At 35.5% G+C, this 19,705-nt stretch overlaps 4 protein-coding genes across 4 annotated transcripts; 1 reads left to right on the top strand and 3 right to left on the bottom strand.

Annotated features, from left to right (window-relative positions):
* Positions 1-461: 461 nt before the first annotated feature.
* LOC108991718 (LOB domain-containing protein 22-like) lies at positions 462-2,759 on the top strand. The gene is made up of 2 exons (XM_018966090.2): positions 462-1,463; positions 2,411-2,759. The coding sequence occupies exons 1-2, from the start codon at positions 745-747 to the stop codon at positions 2,541-2,543; spliced, it is 852 nt and encodes a 283-aa protein (XP_018821635.1). The 5' UTR covers positions 462-744; the 3' UTR covers positions 2,544-2,759.
* Positions 2,760-2,877: 118 nt separating this feature from the next.
* LOC108991716 (putative pentatricopeptide repeat-containing protein At1g17630) lies at positions 2,878-5,264 on the bottom strand. Its single transcript, XM_018966086.2, has one exon. The coding sequence runs from the start codon at positions 5,247-5,249 to the stop codon at positions 3,117-3,119; it is 2,133 nt and encodes a 710-aa protein (XP_018821631.1). The 5' UTR covers positions 5,250-5,264; the 3' UTR covers positions 2,878-3,116.
* A 532-nt stretch (positions 5,265-5,796) lies between these two features.
* Positions 5,797-12,265, bottom strand: LOC108991717 (chaperonin CPN60-like 2, mitochondrial). Its single transcript, XM_018966087.2, has 17 exons — positions 12,125-12,265; positions 11,651-11,782; positions 10,553-10,712; positions 10,279-10,454; positions 9,821-9,916; positions 9,634-9,738; positions 9,025-9,111; positions 8,823-8,912; positions 7,971-8,051; positions 7,795-7,863; positions 7,635-7,712; positions 7,301-7,396; positions 7,130-7,229; positions 6,941-7,044; positions 6,742-6,847; positions 6,266-6,344; positions 5,797-6,173 (listed from the first exon to the last, which is right to left on the bottom strand). Exons 1-17 carry the CDS (start codon positions 12,182-12,184, stop codon positions 6,068-6,070), a joined length of 1,725 nt encoding a protein of 574 aa, XP_018821632.2. The 5' UTR covers positions 12,185-12,265; the 3' UTR covers positions 5,797-6,067.
* Positions 12,266-16,029: 3,764 nt separating this feature from the next.
* On the bottom strand, positions 16,030-17,387 carry LOC108991603 (NDR1/HIN1-like protein 6). Its single transcript, XM_018965927.2, has one exon. It carries the CDS (start codon positions 17,006-17,008, stop codon positions 16,244-16,246), a length of 765 nt encoding a protein of 254 aa, XP_018821472.2. The 5' UTR covers positions 17,009-17,387; the 3' UTR covers positions 16,030-16,243.
* Between the last annotated feature and the right edge of the window lie 2,318 nt (positions 17,388-19,705).

Here is a 19,705-nt window from a genome sequence, read left to right on the forward strand (position 1 = left end):
TATAGAGTATTGCCATACAAATTAGCTGTACGGAATGAATCATTCAGTTATATATTCCAGATTGCAGTTCGGTTTTGACTTCGTAAACGTTATCTACTTTCATGAGATGACTTTATTTCCTTTCCTCCCAATTCCAAACAAAAAACCCAAATGTAACTTTGATTTTTAGTTATTATTTTATTTATTTATTTATTTTCTCAATTAATTGGTGGTCAAAATGAGAACACATACAATAACAGGGCAATGAAGACATATGGCATTAACATGACTTTCCCTTCCAAATTAGGAAAAGTATGAGCAAATAACAACAAATCCAATATTGTTTTTAAATTTAAATTAGAAGTTGTATATATTTTCAGTTGACATTTTCAAGGTACATCTAAATACACCTCTTTAAACACACTACTAACCCATCTTAGAAAAAGCTTAAATTCCCATGCATCACCCAATTCATCATATATAGCTCATGAGTTGGTTAGGATCTCTCTCTCTCTCTCTCTCTCTCTCTGTGATGATATATCTGTCTCCCTCTCCTCCCATTAATTCTCTCCATCTCCCATTTTGGTTTCTTGGGATCGAGAAAATAAGGGAGAAAAAACACCAGAGAAAACCAATCCCCATCAAGCAAAAAAAGCTGCACTCTACGTACACTTACCATCCCCGCCGGAAACGCAGTTGATATCTCCACCCCTCCCAAAACCAATTACAACAAAATAAACAACAACCCAACGTCCCTACAAAAGCATGAACATTAATCCTCGACATGGTAACGGAACCACCCAAGCTTGTGCTGCATGTAAATACCAACGCAGGAAGTGCGCGCCCGACTGCATTCTCGCCCCTTATTTTCCTCACGATCGCCAAAGACAATTCCTCAACGCCCATAAATTGTTCGGAGTTAGCAACATCACCAAGGTCATCAAGAACCTAGACCAACCCGACAAAGACGAGGCCATGCGTACAATCATTTTCCAGTCCGATATGCGTGCCAATGATCCCGTCGGCGGCTGTTATAGAATGATCCGAGACTTGCAGCGTTTGATAGATTACAACAAGGCCGAGCTCGAGATTGTTCTTCACCAATTAGCCTTGTGTCGAGCTCAGGCTCATCAGCATCAACAGCCTCACGTCCAAATGCCGGAAGTGGCAGATCCAATATTCAACTCCGAGAATCATGTAATTAATAGTGCTGCAGATCCTTTGGGTTCATACAATAATGGGGTGCAATATCATTATCTAGGACTCCCCCATCAAGAACAATACTTTGTTGTTAATAATGATAATTTGCAAGAAGATGTTAGTGCTTGGGCTGTGCAAGAATCTGCGTCTAATTTGTCATCTTTGCACGTTAAGAATGTCGACGTTGGCGATGAATGCGATGATATCAAGCCGATTTTTGAGAGACCATGTGAAAGAAATGAGATCAAGCTGGGACATGATCAAGAAAAAGTTCATGAAAGGAGGTTTGTTCCATCATTGCACTTGTTCATATCGTCCAGGTTACCTGGAATTGCAGTTGAATTTTCGACATGATGAGAATCTCAATAATTTTGCATGCATTTTTTTATCTTCTATAGAATTGGCCTTAGGATCGAGCTAGTATAGATATAGGACATCTTATATGTTGGATGCATGACATGATGAGTAGGGCAGGGGATCGATATGGTGTCAAATATAAAAATTCATCTAGTTTATGGTACTGTCAATTAAAATTCTTATTTTAAAGTAAGATGAAAAATATATGATAATTTACTGGTGAAAAATATAATAACGGATATTTATTTTCAGAAGCTACGTACTGGAAAGACTACTATATATATATATATATATATATATATGCACACGTCCAATCTTGATCAATAAGCTGTAATTTAAACGTTTTAAAATAGATGGAATTTGAAAAGAGTTCAAATTTTGAAGTATTTAAGATAAGCCTATCTCATTGCATGCTATACGCGGGATCATGATCTTCAAAATTTGCATTTCAGGGTTTTACAAAATTAATTAATTGCACGTTTTTAAAATGTGAACGTTTGTCACGTGTCTCCAAGGATCAACACTTGTTTACTTCTAGGATCCATTTATAAGATAAATAGTGTTCTACGAGAATGCTAAAGAAATTAAACACGTTGTCCAAGTATATATGCATGGACGTAATCCACTATACATGCCTTTGGAACAGTACGTGTAGATCAGGAACAGTCTAACTTGATGCCTTGATAAAAAAGTTCGATTGATCTAGCCATAAATATACACACACCACTCATGAAGCTAGCATTCCAACAGAAATTTCAGCGTCTTCCTTGTTTGTCCATAAAAAACATCACAGAACCGTCGGACATCCTCTGGTTCATTGTTCTTTTTTTTTTTCCCCAGCTAATCTTACTGAAATCCAACTGAAAATTTGCAGTTATGAAGCAATGTTGAGGATAGACAATTCGATATTAAAAGAAGAAGATGGTTCCATCCAACAAGCTGCTCAGGAGGACCACGATCTAAAAGGTGCAGCTACTTTGTTTACCCTCACAAATTGTAATAGTTGAAGTCATCATAGAGTAGCAAACATCGATGATCTTCGTGTACATCACTTTTTGTCAGTGGATCAATAGATTTAGGGTTTTGTTGTCAGTAGATTTAGCAGAATGAGGAATGGTACGTATACGGTATACCTTAGCAATATATGTTCCCGGCCCGGCTCCATATGTATGATCTTTTTTTTTTCAACATAATTGATAGAGCATTACATTTTGGTATGATAATTCTCTTGAAATGGTTTCTGATCTCCAGAATGTTTGATAAGTCTTGCAATTAAATATGATAAGGTTGTATGGGGAATGCAAGGAAAAAAAGAAAACAGGAAAAGCATGATCATGTTGTTGTACTTGTAATTTTTGCTCCTATAGGTTAGTTGTGAGGGAACTGTTCTTCTATGAAACATATCATGGATTATATTTAAGAAGACCTAAATTGTGCATGCGTTACAATGGCATCCCTCATCTCTAAGCAAAGAAGAAGGTCCTTCCATGGAAAACCAAGCAAAGTGGATCTATTTGTGACTGAAATATTCCTAGTAGGAACATTTGATGATGTGACCAAAAGCAATAGCCAGTCTCCCATTATGCTGCAAGCATTAGTTTCGTTTCCTCATCAACATTTTGTCCAAAGATGCTGTTATCAAGTGTACTGCATTCAGTTTCCATTTGAAGTGCCAATTCCTCAAGGATCTCATAAACTTTCTTCAACCCTGGTTGCTCAGCGTTCCCTGCTGAGAACACATGAAGCTTTTTCTTTAACTCAATCCAACTCTGGCCAGGGATTTTCTTCAAACCTTTTGTCTTTGCTGAGACTCTCACCCTTGCAGAATCCTCCCATCTGCCACTTGCAGCATAAATATTTGAGAGCAGCATGTAGCTCCCAGTTGTGTCCGAATTCAGATTAAAAATATAGGAGGCAGTCTCTTCTGCAACATCTGTATTTTTGTACATCCTACAAGAATTCAGAAGGGCGCCCCAAACACAATCATTGGGTTCCATTGGCATGTTTTTTACAATGTCACTTGCTTCCTGTAAAAACCCTGCACGCCCAAGGAGATCAACCATGCAAGAATAATGCTCCATCTGGGGTTCAATCCTAAACTTTTTACTCATTTGATTAAACAGCCTACGACCCTCATCAACAAGCCCAGCATGACTACAAGCAGAAAGAAGCGCAATAAAGGTGACACTGTCTGGCTTTAATCCTGATTCAATCATCTGATTAAAAGTTTTTAAAGCACTTTCACCAAGTCCATGCATCCCATACCCTGCAATCATTGAGTTCCATGAGATCAAATCCCTACCATCAATTTTCTCGAACACCAAATGTGCTTCCTTGAAACTTCCACACCTTGAATACATATTGATCAAGCCATTTCCTACCAAGATGTTACTATCCATCAGAGCCCTAACCGCATGACCGTGTACTTCCCTACCAAGATTCAGTGCCGCTAGCTCTGCACAAACTGATAAAACACCAGAAACTGTCACACTGCTAGCCATAACTTTGGCAAGCTGCATTTGCCTAAAGAGTTCCAAAGACTCCTCACCTCGTCCTTTGGAAGCAAATCCATTGATAACAGCGCTCCAACTTATGACATTAGGTCTGCCTGTAGAATCATCATTTGCACTCTTCAGCTGGGAAAATATTGCAAAAGCCTCATCACATAATCCAGATTCGGCATACGAGGTTATCAAAGCATTCCAACTCACTAGATTCTTCATTTCCATCTCCAAAAACAAATTATGTGCATTCTTTACATCTCCACATTTCCCATACATGCATATCAGGGCGTTCTTTACAAACAAGTAATCTTCAAAACCACCCTTTATAACATAACCATGAAAGACCTTACCCCTGCCAACTGCAACCAAATCAGCACATACAGATAATACAACAGCAAGCACTTCAGCGGTAGCCCCTGTTCCTCTCGTCCTCATAATACCAAACAACTTTATGGTTTCTTCTTTCCGTCCACATCGAGCATGACTTGACAACAAGGACGTCCATGTCACAGGGTTTGGCTCCAACCCTTCCAACTCCATCCGCCAAAACATCTCAGAGGCACCATCACAATTATAGTTAAAGGCATAGCCCGAAACCATAGTATTCCACGAAATACGGCTTCTAATACCCATTCTATCAAACAACCAGCGGGCATCTTCCATTCGCCCAATCTTCCCATACATCCCTATCAATTCATTCACCGCGTGAAGATGATTCTGGAAACCCATTTGTAAAACATGACTATGAACATTCTTGCACAAGTTAAAACTGCCCATAGATGCGCATGCCCTTATAACCAAAGGCAAAGTGAACCCATCAGCCCAAACCCCAAGTTTTCGCATTTTATCGTAAAGTTTAAAACCGTCTTCAAAATACCCATTCGAGACAGTAGCTCTAAGAATTGAATTCCACAAAAGTACGTTGGAAAGACCTTCAATTGGGGTGGCATCAAATACTTTCCGGGCATCGGTAACAATCCCGAAACGTGCATAAACCGACACAAGCCGAGCGGCCAAGAACGCTGACCGATGCGTGCCAGAGACGAAAATATGGGTGTGAACTTGTTTGCAGAAGCTAACTGTGGAGCACTGTAGAAGAAGGTCGTTAAATGCATCAAGAAGCTCATCATGGGTGATAAAGGCGAGGCGGGCTTTACGGAAACATGCAGAGATCGGTGGGAGACGTTGAGAGGAAGCATTAAGGGGCATGAAGGTGAGGTTTTAAAAAATAAAACTAAAGCCGTTGACATGAAAGATTTTTATGGCGGGTTGTTAATATTTTTAATTTTATCCTGAAATTCGTGCTTTATATTGACATATCCCAAGCCCTGCATCAATTTGTGGGGTCACGAGCATGAAGCCGCCATATGTGATTTGTCAAAATGTCCCAACTAATATTTATCATTGCTCGCAACTCCATACTCAGTGATTTTATATTTTTGCAGTTTAAGTTCAGTAAGTTTCACACGCTTTTTTTTTAATTAATATAAAAATTTATTTATTTTTATGATAAATCTCATCTTATTTTAAAAAGTGTGCCGAACGTACACACTCTAAAATTGGATCTAACATATCTTTCAAATAACTAGTTTCTACAATTTTCCAATTTAAATGCTTTGTATAAATATAAAGACGACATATAGGCTGAACTAACATTTAATATTATGAAGTATTGTGCTTAAAAGATTAAAGAATTTTAATCCATGCCATGATATGATGCTCCAATCACACAGTTTTAACTTTTTACACAGTCGAATATTCTAAAATCAGACTTTCATTCGAAAGAATATTCATTTCCAATATCTCATTTTTCTGTGAAAAGTCATAACAAAGCTTGGGCTTCGGAACGAACTCACTTTTGTTTTTTGAAATTTTAATAAATACATGAGAAAAAAAAGAGGCCCAAATATTGATATATTGCAATGCTATTGTGTTTGAAGAATAGTCGTCTTCGCGGTCCATATCATAAAAAAATTTGGAAACCTGCGGTTGAGTTTATTTTTGAAGAATGGTCAGTGTGTGTGCTTCTAGTAGCCCATATCATCCAAATTTGGCATCCGGCTCGCAGGTTTGTGTTTCTCGTCCTGATGATCCACAACGACTGCCTCAGTTGTTGTCAGTAGCAACGACACGCTGTAACACAGCAAGCAGCAGCACATTGTTAGTTTAAGAAGAATGAAAACATTAGCCAGATATTGGGCATCGTTTGTTCATATGTTCTTCACCTGGCAGCATCTACCAGAGCCGTTCTAACCACTTTGAGAGGATCTATTATTCCCTGCTCCACCATGTTGACATATTCACCTGTTTTGCACAAGGACACCATTATTCACTTTAAAGTATCCGGGAAAGATTATATAAACAGCTTCAAATAACCAAACTTTATGTTGTCCAAAATGTTACATGACTTCACTATGGGAAATAGAAGAGAAATAAGATCCAAGCGCAATAAGTTAGATAATTCAAACTTCGAAATGATAATTATCCATATCAAACTGTTCGAATTTGCGTTTTTCGTCATTTAATAGAAAACTAGTCGACTTGGCCGGTGTAAAACTTGTTCCACTGTGGCAGTCAATGTCAATGATAGACCAAAAATACCACAATAGAGGTTTTGCATATAATTGAAGCCCAACACCAATCAAAAAGTATTATAAAGATTACCGTGACACCTAATTCTTGTAACAACTAAAAGACCAACCTTTAGCAGCATCAAACCCAAAATTACGATCATCTTGTTCCAACAATTTGCCGATAACAACAGCACCATCAAAACCAGCATTTGAGGCTATTGTGAATGTAGGTGCCTATAGCAAAGCAAGATGCCCACCGTCACTAAAAATTCAACCGCAAATAAACAGTCAGGTAACTGCAGGCTAAGCAAATTCAACAAAGAAAACCTTAAGAGCATTCTGGATTATCTTTATCCCTCTCTTCTGGTCTTCATTTTCAGTTTGAAGGTTCTCCAAAACTTTTCCAGCATACAAGAGGGCAACACCACCACCTAATGATAGCAACCAAGTTATAATTGTTCTTAAAGAGGTTTACATATGTATAACCTAGATGAATGACAAAAGAAAATTACCTACCTGGCACAATACCCTCTTCCACAGCCGCTCTTGTAGCATTTAAAGCATCGGTTACCCTATCTTTTCTTTCTCCAACTTCTGCCTCACTAGCCCCTCCAACCTGAAAGATTAGTTGCATATCAGAGCAATCACTTGCCACAATGCAGCAAGCCAGAAAGGTGAATAACATACCTTGAAAACAGCCACACCACCAGATAGCTTTGATAGCCTTTCCTGTGCTTTCTCCTTGTCAAACGTGGCAGTACTCTTATCAATAGCTGTTCTCAGCTGAAAATCATAATATAGCATCAGCAGTTGTTATCAGTGTTCTCTTTGTTCATTTCATTTTTATCTTTTAGAGTCCAGGTTAAGGTAATCTCATTCGAATAACTTCAAAATCCAATTGGTCTCTTTTCCAACTAACAAGAATGTATATATTTTTTCTTTTTGATAAGCAATGAAATTTTATTAAAGAAAGTTTGAGAAAAGAAAATGTAAAATTAAAAAACAGAAGCCTCCTGCATACCTGCTCACATCTTTCTTCAATCAGCTTCTTATCTCCACCCCCATGTAGAATTATTGTGTCATCAAGAGAGACAGTAACCTGTTATTTGAAATAAAAGTGAGTCTTGTCCCAAAGAAATTCAAATATAGCAAAGGAGCAAACCCTGCACAAAAACAGAAACCTTTTTTGCAGTACCCAGCATTTCAAATTGGACTTTGCCAAGGGTTAAACCACGGTCTTCGGTAATGACCTGTACGATAAATGTCTTAGCAAAACAGAAAAAAAATAACATGGAAATACGTATCGATCTAGTTTAGCATATATTATATATAAAGGTGGAGTGAAAGATTGCATAACCTCTCCCCCAGTAAGAATGGCAAGATCATCTAAATTTGCTCTTCTATTTTCTCCAAAACCTGGAGCTTTAATGGCACAAACCTAAACACATGAAATTAAACTAGTGAAAATAATAAAAGTTGAAACTAGAGCAAGCAGAATCAATGCCACAATATCTTGCTGATAAAGGGGGAAAACAAACAATACAATTAAAGTAGTATCAGACACTATGAATCCCTGATATGAAACAAAGAAGCACGCACCAAACATAGTAGAGAACTAATGTTTTATGTATGGAGAAGTTGATAACTAATGAATATCAATAAATAAAACATTGATTAGACATCATAAATCTAAGCAAACATAAAATGTTTGTAATTAATTATGAGAAAATATAGACAATCATCAAGCCACTGATAAGATTTTCAAGAAACACATCATTTGATGGAATTTTGAAGATAGGCCTGGAGACTATTGCAGGGCTTGAATTATAAACATTATTTACTGAGGAGCTCGTCTCAAGGTATGATGGCGATGACGACAATAACAATCTCAGATCCGAAGTCCTCTGGGCCTCTAGAATGTTTGGTAGTCGAATTTTGCTTCTTGAAGTCGAGTGCACCTTTATTTTTTTGGCACATCCCAGCACATAAGAGTCTTTTTACCGCAAATGTTTTTTATACAAGAAGAGAATGCATATATTGAGCATGACACATCACTACCAATTATCATGTAGCCCCCCAAGGAACCACACACACATAGCAACACATATATATCTCATAAGGATTTCACCATCAATGCAATCCATAGGCGCTTACATATCTCTGGCATTACACCTTGTAAAGTAACTTCAAAGTAAAGCCAACTAATCACCTTGAGCCCAGCACGATGCTTGTTGAGTATAAGCATAGCCAGTGCCTCACTATCAACATCCTCAGCCACAATAAGAAGTGCTCTATTTTTCTGTTTGGAATTGAATAGCAACAAAATGAAGTATTGAGAAACTTTTCTGTGAATTATTTTTCTTTTTTAACTCTCATCTGTGAAAAGAAACCACCAGGAATATGTTAATTACCTGTACTGCAGGCTCCAATATTCTCAGAAGTGAATTCATGTCTGAAATTTTCTTGTCATAGATGAGGATTAGTGGGTTCTCTAGTTCCTACAAATATTCAATCAACATATTTTTATGTTGTACGTCAAAATAAATCAATTTTGCCACATCAGATAAAAGGATTCCATAAGATGTGCAACAGGTGCAACTAGAAAAAAGTAACAGATGTAAAGCAAAGATGAAAATTCAAGGACAGTGGCAGAGGCAAAAATCAAAGGGCTTCCAAATACTTTTTTTATTTTATTGGCACCGGGACTCCGAGAACAAACACCCGACTAATCCCGGGGGTGCATGGGCCGTCGGCAAAGGGCCGCCAAATGCTAACTAATAACATCGTAAAAATAGCAGAAACTTCATGTCAAATTATAGGGTCAAGTGAATAGTCTATGAACAAATTGAAATATAGAAATATTTGCATCTAAGCTGCTAAGGAAAAAAGTAAAATAATGAATAAAAACAAAAGCAACACATGCTTAATATGGGCAAACTTTTATTATAGTAAAATGTGATGAGAAATGCACTATTTGAAGTACTAATATACTGGCAATAAGAATACAGATCTTGACTTACACATTTCTGGGTCTTCTGATCAGTCACAAAATAAGGAGATATGTAGCCTCTGGCTAGCTTCATTCCTTCCACCACTTCCAACTCATTATCCAAAGTATTCCCATCCTGTAAAAATTGGAAATTGTAACAAGGTAATATCGATCTGTATCAAACTATCATAAATATCAGCAGAAAAAGGGGTGCTCACTGCAACAGTAATGACCCCTTCCTTTCCAACTTTCTCCATTGCTCTTGCTATCAAATCCCCAATCTCATATTCACCATTAGCAGAAATAGTAGCAACCTAACACAGGAGCATACAAATAAAAAGTAAATTTAGCAAGCGAAATTAACATTATTCATATTACAAACACCAGTGGTTACTCATAAATACTTTATTCTAATAATTGATATGCTTGGCATGAATGCAAAAGATCTAAATGCCCTTATTTTTAAGCTAGATTTTAAACATCAGCTTCCACTAAATGTGCATGAAGTCAATTTCCATTCCTTAGAAGTACTGAACAGATTTTATTCCACTAGAGAATCAACTAATCCTGCTTCCCAGATGAGAATAAAAATAAATTATAGGAAACATAAATTGACCCTGCATTTTTACCAAATAAATTTACATGGAGAGATTACTTTCTCTAAAAAATCCATCACCTGTTTAATTTCTTCTGGTGTGCTTATCATCAATGCTTTGCTTTTCAGATCAGATATAACAGTATCAACGGCCATATTGATACCACTACGCAAATCCATCACATTCACACCAGCAGCTATTGACTTGCAACCTTCCATGAGTATTGCCTGAGTTAGGACAGTTGCACATGTAGTACCTGTAACCAGATGAGACTTGTATTGAAAATAACTAAAAAACATCTAATTAGAAGTCTGATTTCAAATAGTACAGACTAGAGAAACAAGAAGGAACTACCATCTCCAGCAGCAGTATTAGTAGCACTTGCAACCTGCTTTACAAGATCTGCGCCAACATTTTTGGCCTTTTCCTTGAAGCTGATACTTTTGGCAACAGTGACACCATCCTTTGTCACTTTGGGATCCCCAGGACTTTTTTCAATTATCACATTGCGACCCTGAATCAACCAACCAGAACAATAATAACAAGGGAAAAGCAAGATCAACGTCATTTAGATATGAACTATTCTTACTTTCATTATATTAGGCACATGGCTTAAGACACAAGCTAGTCTAATGAGGTGAGAATTCAGCCTTGAAACATTGAGGTATAAGCCTTACGTAATTCTAACTTCTGATTAGATATATACATCTAAGCAAGCCCCCGCGTGCACACACACGTCTATTAAAAACAGAAGACACTGTCGAGCTATCGAAGATCTATTAACCACTGCCAAGGTGAGAATTGACATTTTAGAAAGAAAGTCCAGCATTTTAAACAAGTTGGAGAGAAAAAATAGAAGTCCGGTGATGTCAGCTGCACATCAGCACATGCTTTTTCAAAATTTTCTTTGAACGGAACATGTGCATCCATTTTAGCATATTACTGGCATATGAAATATATTATGGTGTTTCATGTGCTTGTTTTAAATGTGTAGCGTTTCCAACAGTCAGGAGAATTATTAACGAGAGGGTGCCATAATAAACAAGTCCTACATAGAAAAACAACCAATAGTTTCAGCCTTAACTTGTCACTATGATTGCATGGTTTCAAAGTAATGCCAATACATCATAGACGTTATCTTCCAGTGAGTATTTCAAAGAAATCAAGCTTGAGACTACAGAAGAAAAATACTTATGTTCCAAATAATAGAGCCTTTCTTTCCCTCAACGCACAATTGAACTATTTTCTTTTAATATGGACGAGGAGAAGGAAGAAAAATAATATCAACAAAAAAAAGTTCTTTCCACAATTGAAAACTTTAGCTCAACAACAAAAGGGTACGTTACTAAAGCAGTAAAACAAGTGCCTGCTGTGTATGTCGTTTATCTAATACGTCTCCAACAAATGATAAAAATGACAAAAAATGGAAATATACAAAATTTAAGACAATACCTTTGGTCCCATTGTGACTTTAACAGCTTCTGCGACCTCGGAAACCCCCTGCAGCATTGCTGCCCGAGCCCCGACTCCAAACTTGATGGCTTTTGCCCCATAATTTCTGCTGCATATGACTCTGTTACACACCTTTCCAACCCAAATCATCAACCAAGATGTACATAAGGTTAATCCATATCCACCAAAACATCATGGGAATTTTAAACAAATCGTAATCGGTAGACTTTGTAAGCGTTTAGTTATTGAGAAATGCAAGGAAAAAAAACAACAAATAAAAATCCCAACCTGAAATGTTATGACTACGGAAGATGAAAATTTACAGGAAACTGAACTGACATAGAACATCAGATTCGTATGCTTTCATTTCGTAGGCTTTCCCCGCAACCAGACGGAGGGTTGATAAAAATGAAAATCGAGGAAAATAAAGCAAAACTGCAATGAATCAGAGACAAAATGGTAGTAGTCCCTTACTAATTTTCTTGAAGTACGTGAAGTGATCGTTGAAGCTGCTTTCGAAACTATTCGATGCATTGAGAGAGAGAGGGAGAGAGAGAGAGAGAGAGAGACTTTGAACTTTACAGAGCAGAGGTTTTGGTAGGGTTTGGCTCTGGGTTTTAGGATTGAGGAATGGCTTAATTTTAGTGGATGGTCTGGAAGAATCTGGATTGTTCGTATGAGGTGGGCCCCAATGAAGATTGAATCGCATATGTTTTGACGGTCCTGATTCTCTTAAGCCGTGTATGACCTGCAGGAAACTATGGCTCGTTCTTGCGACATGCTTTTGGATCATCAGGCCCAATAATGAAGCCCCATGTTTGTGTCCATTTTTCAGTCTAAAATGGGCCAGCTAGGATCGCTTTCATCGGTATAAATATAACTATTCCCATTTATTTTTATGGTTGAAATTGATGATCTAAACGATCGTCCTTAAAAGTTTTTATTGTTTTGCTTTTATTATCAATCATCAATCAAGTTTATGATAACTACAACTATAATCTTGATGGGTATTGTGAAAACATCTACGACAAACAAGCAAAAAAGTAAACACAAGCAAATCAATCACACGATACAAATTTAACACAGTTCGGTAATGTGCTTACGCCCACAAAGCTGCAAAAGATTTTATTATACTGGGAAATCACAAAATGCACTTTAAGGTGAAATCTCACTGTTCTAAACACTCAAGGGATACTAAATTATTCATTAAGTACATATTTATAGTGTTACATGACAGAAACCACAATTCTCACTTTTTTGTGTTATTCGCTTCAATGGCATGTCGAGCTCGTCTCGAGTGAGATCTTTGTCCGATGCTTGCTCGAGCAACTTGTCTAGTCAGAGTCGAGCAAACTTTCTATATATCGACCCAAGCTTAAGCTCCTTAAAAATTTGCCAAATAAACAATAACGCATCATTGTCGGGTTGGTTATCAAATCGGACCGACGCACCAACAAAACCAAACTCCACAACCCCCACAATGGGGGTTTGTCTACCAAAAAAATATAACGCATTATTATCGAATCAGGTCATCAAATTAGACCGACACACCAATAAAATCAAGCTCCACAAATCCAACAATAGGAGCCTAATAACATGGTTTTGTCATGATAAGGAGAATTAAAGTACAAACATCCGATCTCCAAATATTTATTATGAGAGACTAAGCGGATGTCATCGAGTTATATATATCACTCCTACACCATGATAGATTATAAACACTACAAAATAAACTTCGTAATTAAAACATTACCAAGCAATAATATGCCAAGTATTTATCAGTTTCCTAGCTACATAATCCACATTAGAATTGGCGATGTACAAGCCAACCAAAAAGAGCCTTGAAACTATCTTAAAAGAGGAGGCTTCTTTTTAATTAACCTCATTCACCATCCAAAACCAAGATCTCACAATTATTATTTACTAATCATTGGTTAATCTCCTCCCCTACTTATGACATGCATAGATTGCCAAGAAGAAATCCAAAAATTATCAGCATATATCTTCTTTAAGTAGTGATTGGTTATAAAACAAATTATTTTTTACCATAATTCGGACAGCTACCTTGTATGCTTCATAATGACATTCGGCTTGCCCGTATTAACTATAAAAAAAATTTCATAAAAATAAATGTACAAATTAACATGATTTAATATGATATATTAAATTGTAAAATAATTTTTAGTATAAAATAAATCTAATGTATCATTTAAAATTATGTTCATCTTTTTATCATTATCACATTTTTCTTATAAAAAAGCATGACTACCGCTAGTGGTCCCAAATTCAGCAATCATAGCGGGAACTTATATTCTCATTTCACTAGTACCATCAATAACCAATAATAGCACGTATCAATCCATCATGTTTTAGATCAGATTAGGGTCGGTTTGGATTCATTGATAAAAGATAAAAATTGAAAGTTGAAAAAAAATATTGTTACAATATTATTTTTTAATATTATTATTATTTTAAGATTTGAAAATTTTGAATTGAAATTTAAAAAAATTTAATTATTTATTATATTTTGTGTGATAATTTGATAAAATTGTAATAATGAAATGAGATAAAATACTTTATGAATTAAAACGGGGTATAAGGCTAGAAAAACACTTTTGAACAGTGCATATATCGATTAATATGACTCATTATTTTTTCAATTTTTCATAAAGAAATTAAATTTATTTCAAACTATTTCATACATATAAACCTAACAACCTTAAAGAGTTAAACTCATTTCAATTTTAAAAAATTAAACTCATATCAACTTTAAAAAATTAAACTGATCATCTCAATGAGATCAATAAAATACTATTATTTACAACTCAACAGCTAAACGTAGCCTATAATATTTAGAGTTTTTGACGAAGTTCTAAGACTTAAATGATAGAAAAATAGATAATTTATCGGATAATTATAAATGTTATATGTTATACTTCATATGTTTAATTATCTCTCTGACCCTTTACTTATAATTTAATATAAATATATATACACATATAGTAATATAGAATGAACGAGAGGCGAGATCTTGCTAATTGGCTTGTATATATGAGATATCCATATGCATTAATCCTCAAAAACCTCCAAAAGAATGATAAATGCCTCCCGTTATTTTCAACAGTAAAGTTTTTGTTTTTATTTTTATTTTGTTCGTGTGAGAATATTTTCAGGGCCTACTGCAAACGCACGCAATCAGAACAATAATTGGAAGTACTCTCCTCATGAAGCCCCTCACCGACACATCAAAATTGAAACAAAAAATATTTTTGATAGTTATTATTCACCGTCACATATATATCTTATATCTTATAAAAAATAATTTTATATCTTATAAAAAATATTCTTATATTATAAAAATTATATAAATATAAAACATAAAAGTAATCAATAATAACAGATACATAACATTTCTTAAATTAAAATTGATTATGCATGCACAAGTACGGGGATGACGAGTCCATTGAGTGATTGAACAACAAATAACGTTAACAATAATAAAAATCAACGACTTTTGCATCCGTGCAAAGGAAGCTAGCTAGGGACATTGTTAGCAGATTAGATTCTCTAGTAAATGTTTTGTTTTGTTTTTTTAATCATAAGAGAGATAAACATAGTGTCGTGACTCGTGACTATTTTATAATTTATAGTATTTAAGATATTTTAATCATTATTATCCCGATTGATTATAAGATAAGCTGGGAACTACCCCCAATTACCTACCTATAATTAATGTTGGTGTGGTTGACATATACAACGTGTTAAGATTTCATTATCCAACTCATCATTTATAATTGATGTACATCATAACATCAAGGACAAAATATGGATGATATATAACATCTAAATACATGTTATAATATTTATTAATTATTTAATATTGTTCGAATATGCAATAAAATATACTTAATTCCATGTATGGATAATATTTATTTAAAATTTTATATTCTCAAACCGATGTGTAAAGCGTACTTAGTAAAATATTTATATGATATAATTTAATTTAAAAAATAAATTTAAAAATTTAAATTTTACAAATTAAATTATATCATTTAAATGATATGGATGCATGCATGTGTGATCTATGCGGACTTAATAATATAATAACTCATATCATTTAGTTGAAAGCGCGCTAGAGTACCATTTCAAGTTTTAATCCTATCAGTACTCGTCAATCTATACATTATATTAAAAAAAAAAATCACGATATTTAATTGCTCGCAGTAACGTTTTACCAGTGGACCGAAATACGCGTAATAACATGCAAATGATGAGATATATACAGCCCAAATAAATGTAAATCAATATTGTTAAAACAAACAGTACCATCTAATCAAGAGACCACGTAGAAATTAGGTGTGAACAATGAACATGTAAGATATTTAAATTCTCCAGGTATTATTAAACAATCAAAAACAGACTTTTTGAGGGAAAAAAATGTCTCCTAATATTACAATCAACTCCCCAATCTTTCTTCCATATTTTACATAATCACAAGAAAAAAAAAAAAAAAAAAAAGGTAAGACAAAAGAATAATAGAAAATTACAAAAAACAACAAAATTCACACCTTCTTGTTCTCTCCCTTGCTGCCCTTAGAAAGTCCATTTCCAGATCTTGATTCTGATATCAACCTCACACTTGGAGTTTGAAGTGGAAGCTGTCACCGCCGTCTTCCCAGTAGGAACAGTAGCTTTAATGCCATCACAAGAAACTCTGATTCCAATCTTTGGAGAATTGAACCCTCCCATCTTGGCCTTGACTTTGGTGTCGAGCTCTATCTTCAAGGACAGACTGTTCTTACTCTTCACGTCGGTCTTTAAAGTAGAAGCAGAATCACTGTCCAGCTGCCTGCCACTGCTCGTAATGGCAGACTTCAACAGGGTCGTGTTCTTTTTGCCATGCACGAAGGAGGGTACAGTTCCCTCGCCGATATCTATATCGTTGGATAGTATAGAGATGGCGATGGGGTCGTAGGTGTAGACGAGCTTCTTGTTAGGGTTCTCAGCGGCGACGCTGAGGTCGAACTTTGAGTTGAGAGTGGAAGAGGAGGTGACATTGAGGTAGGAGACTTTGAGGCTGGTGACCGAGAAAGACGGACGGTGGGGACGGTAGACGACGTAGAAGATAGCGCCAGCGATAGCGACGAGGAGGATGAGAAATAAGAAGGTGAGGGTGAGCCAGAGGCAACAGGAGCACCAGCAGCTACGGCCGTGGCGACGGCGGTGGTGGGGTTGGGGGCGGTAGGCGGGACGCGTGGCGCCGTAGAGTTGTGACTTGGTGGCAGGAAAGGTGCCGTTGGGGGCTGGAGCAGCACCGTTGGTGGCGGGCTTGGAAGAGGGATAGACCCTGTCTGTCATGGTGCGCGTACGCGTGTCTGCGTCACAGATACAGAGAGAAGGAAATGAGGAAGAGAAAGGTGGCTAATTTGTTGGGTATTTAAGGGAAGAGTAAAGCTGTTTGCTTTGGTGGTAAAGAGGAGAAGGAAACTGGAAAAGGGGTAAGAGTGCAAGAGAGAGAGGCTTCTTTTGAAGCCAAGAAAACAAAGACAAAGGTGTTTGTTTTGGTTCTGAGCGAACAAATAAAGAAAACTGGTGAGATGTGTCTGTTTTGGTTGAGAGAGAGAGAGAGAATGCTTGTTTTGGACTCAAGATATTTTAGAAGTAAAAAAGCTTGTTTTGGTCTGAGAGAAGGAGAAGGTGAGGGTGCAGAGGGTTGGAACTTGGGGGGATCTGAACTGTGATGAGGTGATGAATGGGGATGGAGGGTGAAATGGCAAGAGAGCGACAGCAACATCAGAACCACTTACCACGGCCAAAAACTACTCCCACTTCCTAATTGGAGCGTTGTAAACACTCTCTGTAAGCTATAAACCACTCTCTAAATTAAAATTTTTTTTTTCTCACGTGTTCACGTGGAATATTTTCCATTATCATCCCTAATCAATAATATTTATTTCGGAAATATGATTTTGAGAATAATTTTTTTCTATTTTTACACAAAAATAGGATGACGAGGTGGTAGATTTTAGAAAAATAAAATCTACTATTTATAATTTTATAATAATAGTTCTTTACATATTAAATTTTTTTTATCTTTAATTCTATTTATTGATATAATATATTTTAAGTAATTTCGTATATTCGCTTAAATAATAGAGCTTAAATAATTACTTAAAACATGTCATCTAGCAGCAACTAGATGTCATTTTAAATGATAAAATTTAAAATAAAGAGTATTATAATTTTTAACTTTAGTTAGATACAAATGAATTAATTAAAGTTTTTGAGCTACCTATCTTGATTCTTGGTTTTGATGAATAAAAGAAAATGATATTTAGATTTTAGTGATTAAATGAGAAAAATCTTGTATGAAAATGAAGAGAAAAAAAGAATAAGAGAATTATGTGCGAAAAATTGAAAATAATTATTATATTATCAATTTCGTGTGTAGAGTATATAATTTATGTCACTTAAATTATCATATTTAATTCATAAGATACAAAACTTAAGATTTATATGCATAATTTATATTATATAGACACTTTACTAGACATGCTAGCAGAATTCTTTTAAATTTTTCGTTTGAAAAATAACTCCTTCCACATGTTATAGCCTCTTGGTATGATATTCCCACAATATGAAACGTGGACCAAACGCGCCCAGGTGAAAGTGGACCTACTATCTGATCTCAACCAACACGCAGATGGCTCCGGCACACCTGCTTTGGACTGACTTCTCCATATTGTGGAAGTTATATTGATTGTGAAGTGGAGGCCCACGTTCTCTCATGTGCCAGATCTGATTACCTAAATTCCAAGTCTCCCTTCACATAAATTGCGGTCGTTTAAAATACACCACCCCAAAAAAATAAATACGAAAAAAATATCAACTGGTTAAGGTTTGAGAATATTTACAAGAAAAAGGATAATTTATGATTATTTACGACGATAATAATTATTTATTATGAAAATAAATTTATTTAAAAAAATAATAATTATTTTTATAAAAAAATTGATCACAAATAAATAATTTTTTTATAATAATGTGTATATATATATAAATAAACATCATGGATCAACTACTCGAAAGGGATAAAAAGGGAAAAAATAGGTCTATTTTTAGCACTAGTTGCAAGTTTCAATCTCTCTCTTCCCATGTAGTAATCATTGACAGGATTGAAGTCAAGAATCCAGCAAATTGATTCCTTGCCTTCCAATTGCTTAACACCAAAGTTTTTTTTCTTAAAAAAGATATAACCAGACTGGCAATATTAATTTGTTTTTAATTCATAAATTAATTGGTGAAGTTATAAATAGTCTTATACCCCAAGAAATGAATTTTTCCTTTTATAATATATTTAACTCTGCCAATATTTTCCAATTTATTTTATGCCCCATAATTTTTCATGGTATATAACCTCATGACTTAAATCATATATCGATCCAGAAAAGTTATAATATCATGATGACGATAATAATAATGATGATGATGATGCTCGACTGATCAATCTTTCACATGACCGATCTTCACTTTCATGCGTTCTTTAGTTACAAGATCATGATGGCCATGGTTATATCGGTGTTCTTACGTGCAGGGCATGCATGCAGTTTGGAGTTAATTTGGACAAATAGATAAAAAAAAAAAAAAAAAAATGAACGCGTAATGATGAAGGTTTAGGTGATATAATCATGCACGTAACCAGTACATGAGGGTCCCTTAATTTCGTTCTCAAAATAATCATCCTCAACCCTGTTAAAGTTAAGCACGTATCCAACAGAAGTCAAATAGTGAAATAATGGATAAAAACTTTCTTGTGAAGACTGCAAGGAAATAAGCAGCCAACTCGTGTTTTCTTCTGAGAATTTTGTGAAGTAGTTGATCTAGCAATGGAGATCACGAGGGTTTGAGTTAACCAGGTGTACTATGTATTCAAATTGTTAACGTCGTATGTATTTCGTATGCCTTTAGATTAAGTTATAGCAACTCGGGTTTTTAAAATTAGACTTGCGAAAACGAAAAAAAAAAGCTGGGAGAGGGTGGTCTTGAGGCCGAGAA

This window comes from Juglans regia, chromosome 7, assembly GCF_001411555.2.
Source record: "Juglans regia cultivar Chandler chromosome 7, Walnut 2.0, whole genome shotgun sequence".
Lineage (NCBI taxonomy): Eukaryota > Viridiplantae > Streptophyta > Magnoliopsida > Fagales > Juglandaceae > Juglans > Juglans regia.

Bases quoted from the DNA above. Each gene is read 5' to 3' on its own strand.
- LOC108991603 (XM_018965927.2), bottom strand. From the start codon at position 17,008: ATGACAGACAGGGTCTATCCCTCTTCCAAGCCCGCCACCAACGGTGCT.
- LOC108991716 (XM_018966086.2), bottom strand. From the start codon at position 5,249: ATGCCCCTTAATGCTTCCTCTCAACGTCTCCCACCGATCTCTGCATGT.
- LOC108991717 (XM_018966087.2), bottom strand. From the start codon at position 12,184: ATGCATCGAATAGTTTCGAAAGCAGCTTCAACGATCACTTCACGTACT. The intron at 8,913-9,024 runs GTAATTAACATA...AATTCCAAACAG, and splicing joins TATTGGAGCCTGCAGTACAG to AAAAATAGAGCACTTCTTAT. The intron at 8,052-8,822 runs GTGATTAGTTGG...TCATGTGTTTAG, and splicing joins AGCATCGTGCTGGGCTCAAG to GTTTGTGCCATTAAAGCTCC.
- LOC108991718 (XM_018966090.2), top strand. From the start codon at position 745: ATGAACATTAATCCTCGACATGGTAACGGAACCACCCAAGCTTGTGCT. The intron at 1,464-2,410 runs GTTTGTTCCATC...GAAAATTTGCAG, and splicing joins GAAAAAGTTCATGAAAGGAG to TTATGAAGCAATGTTGAGGA.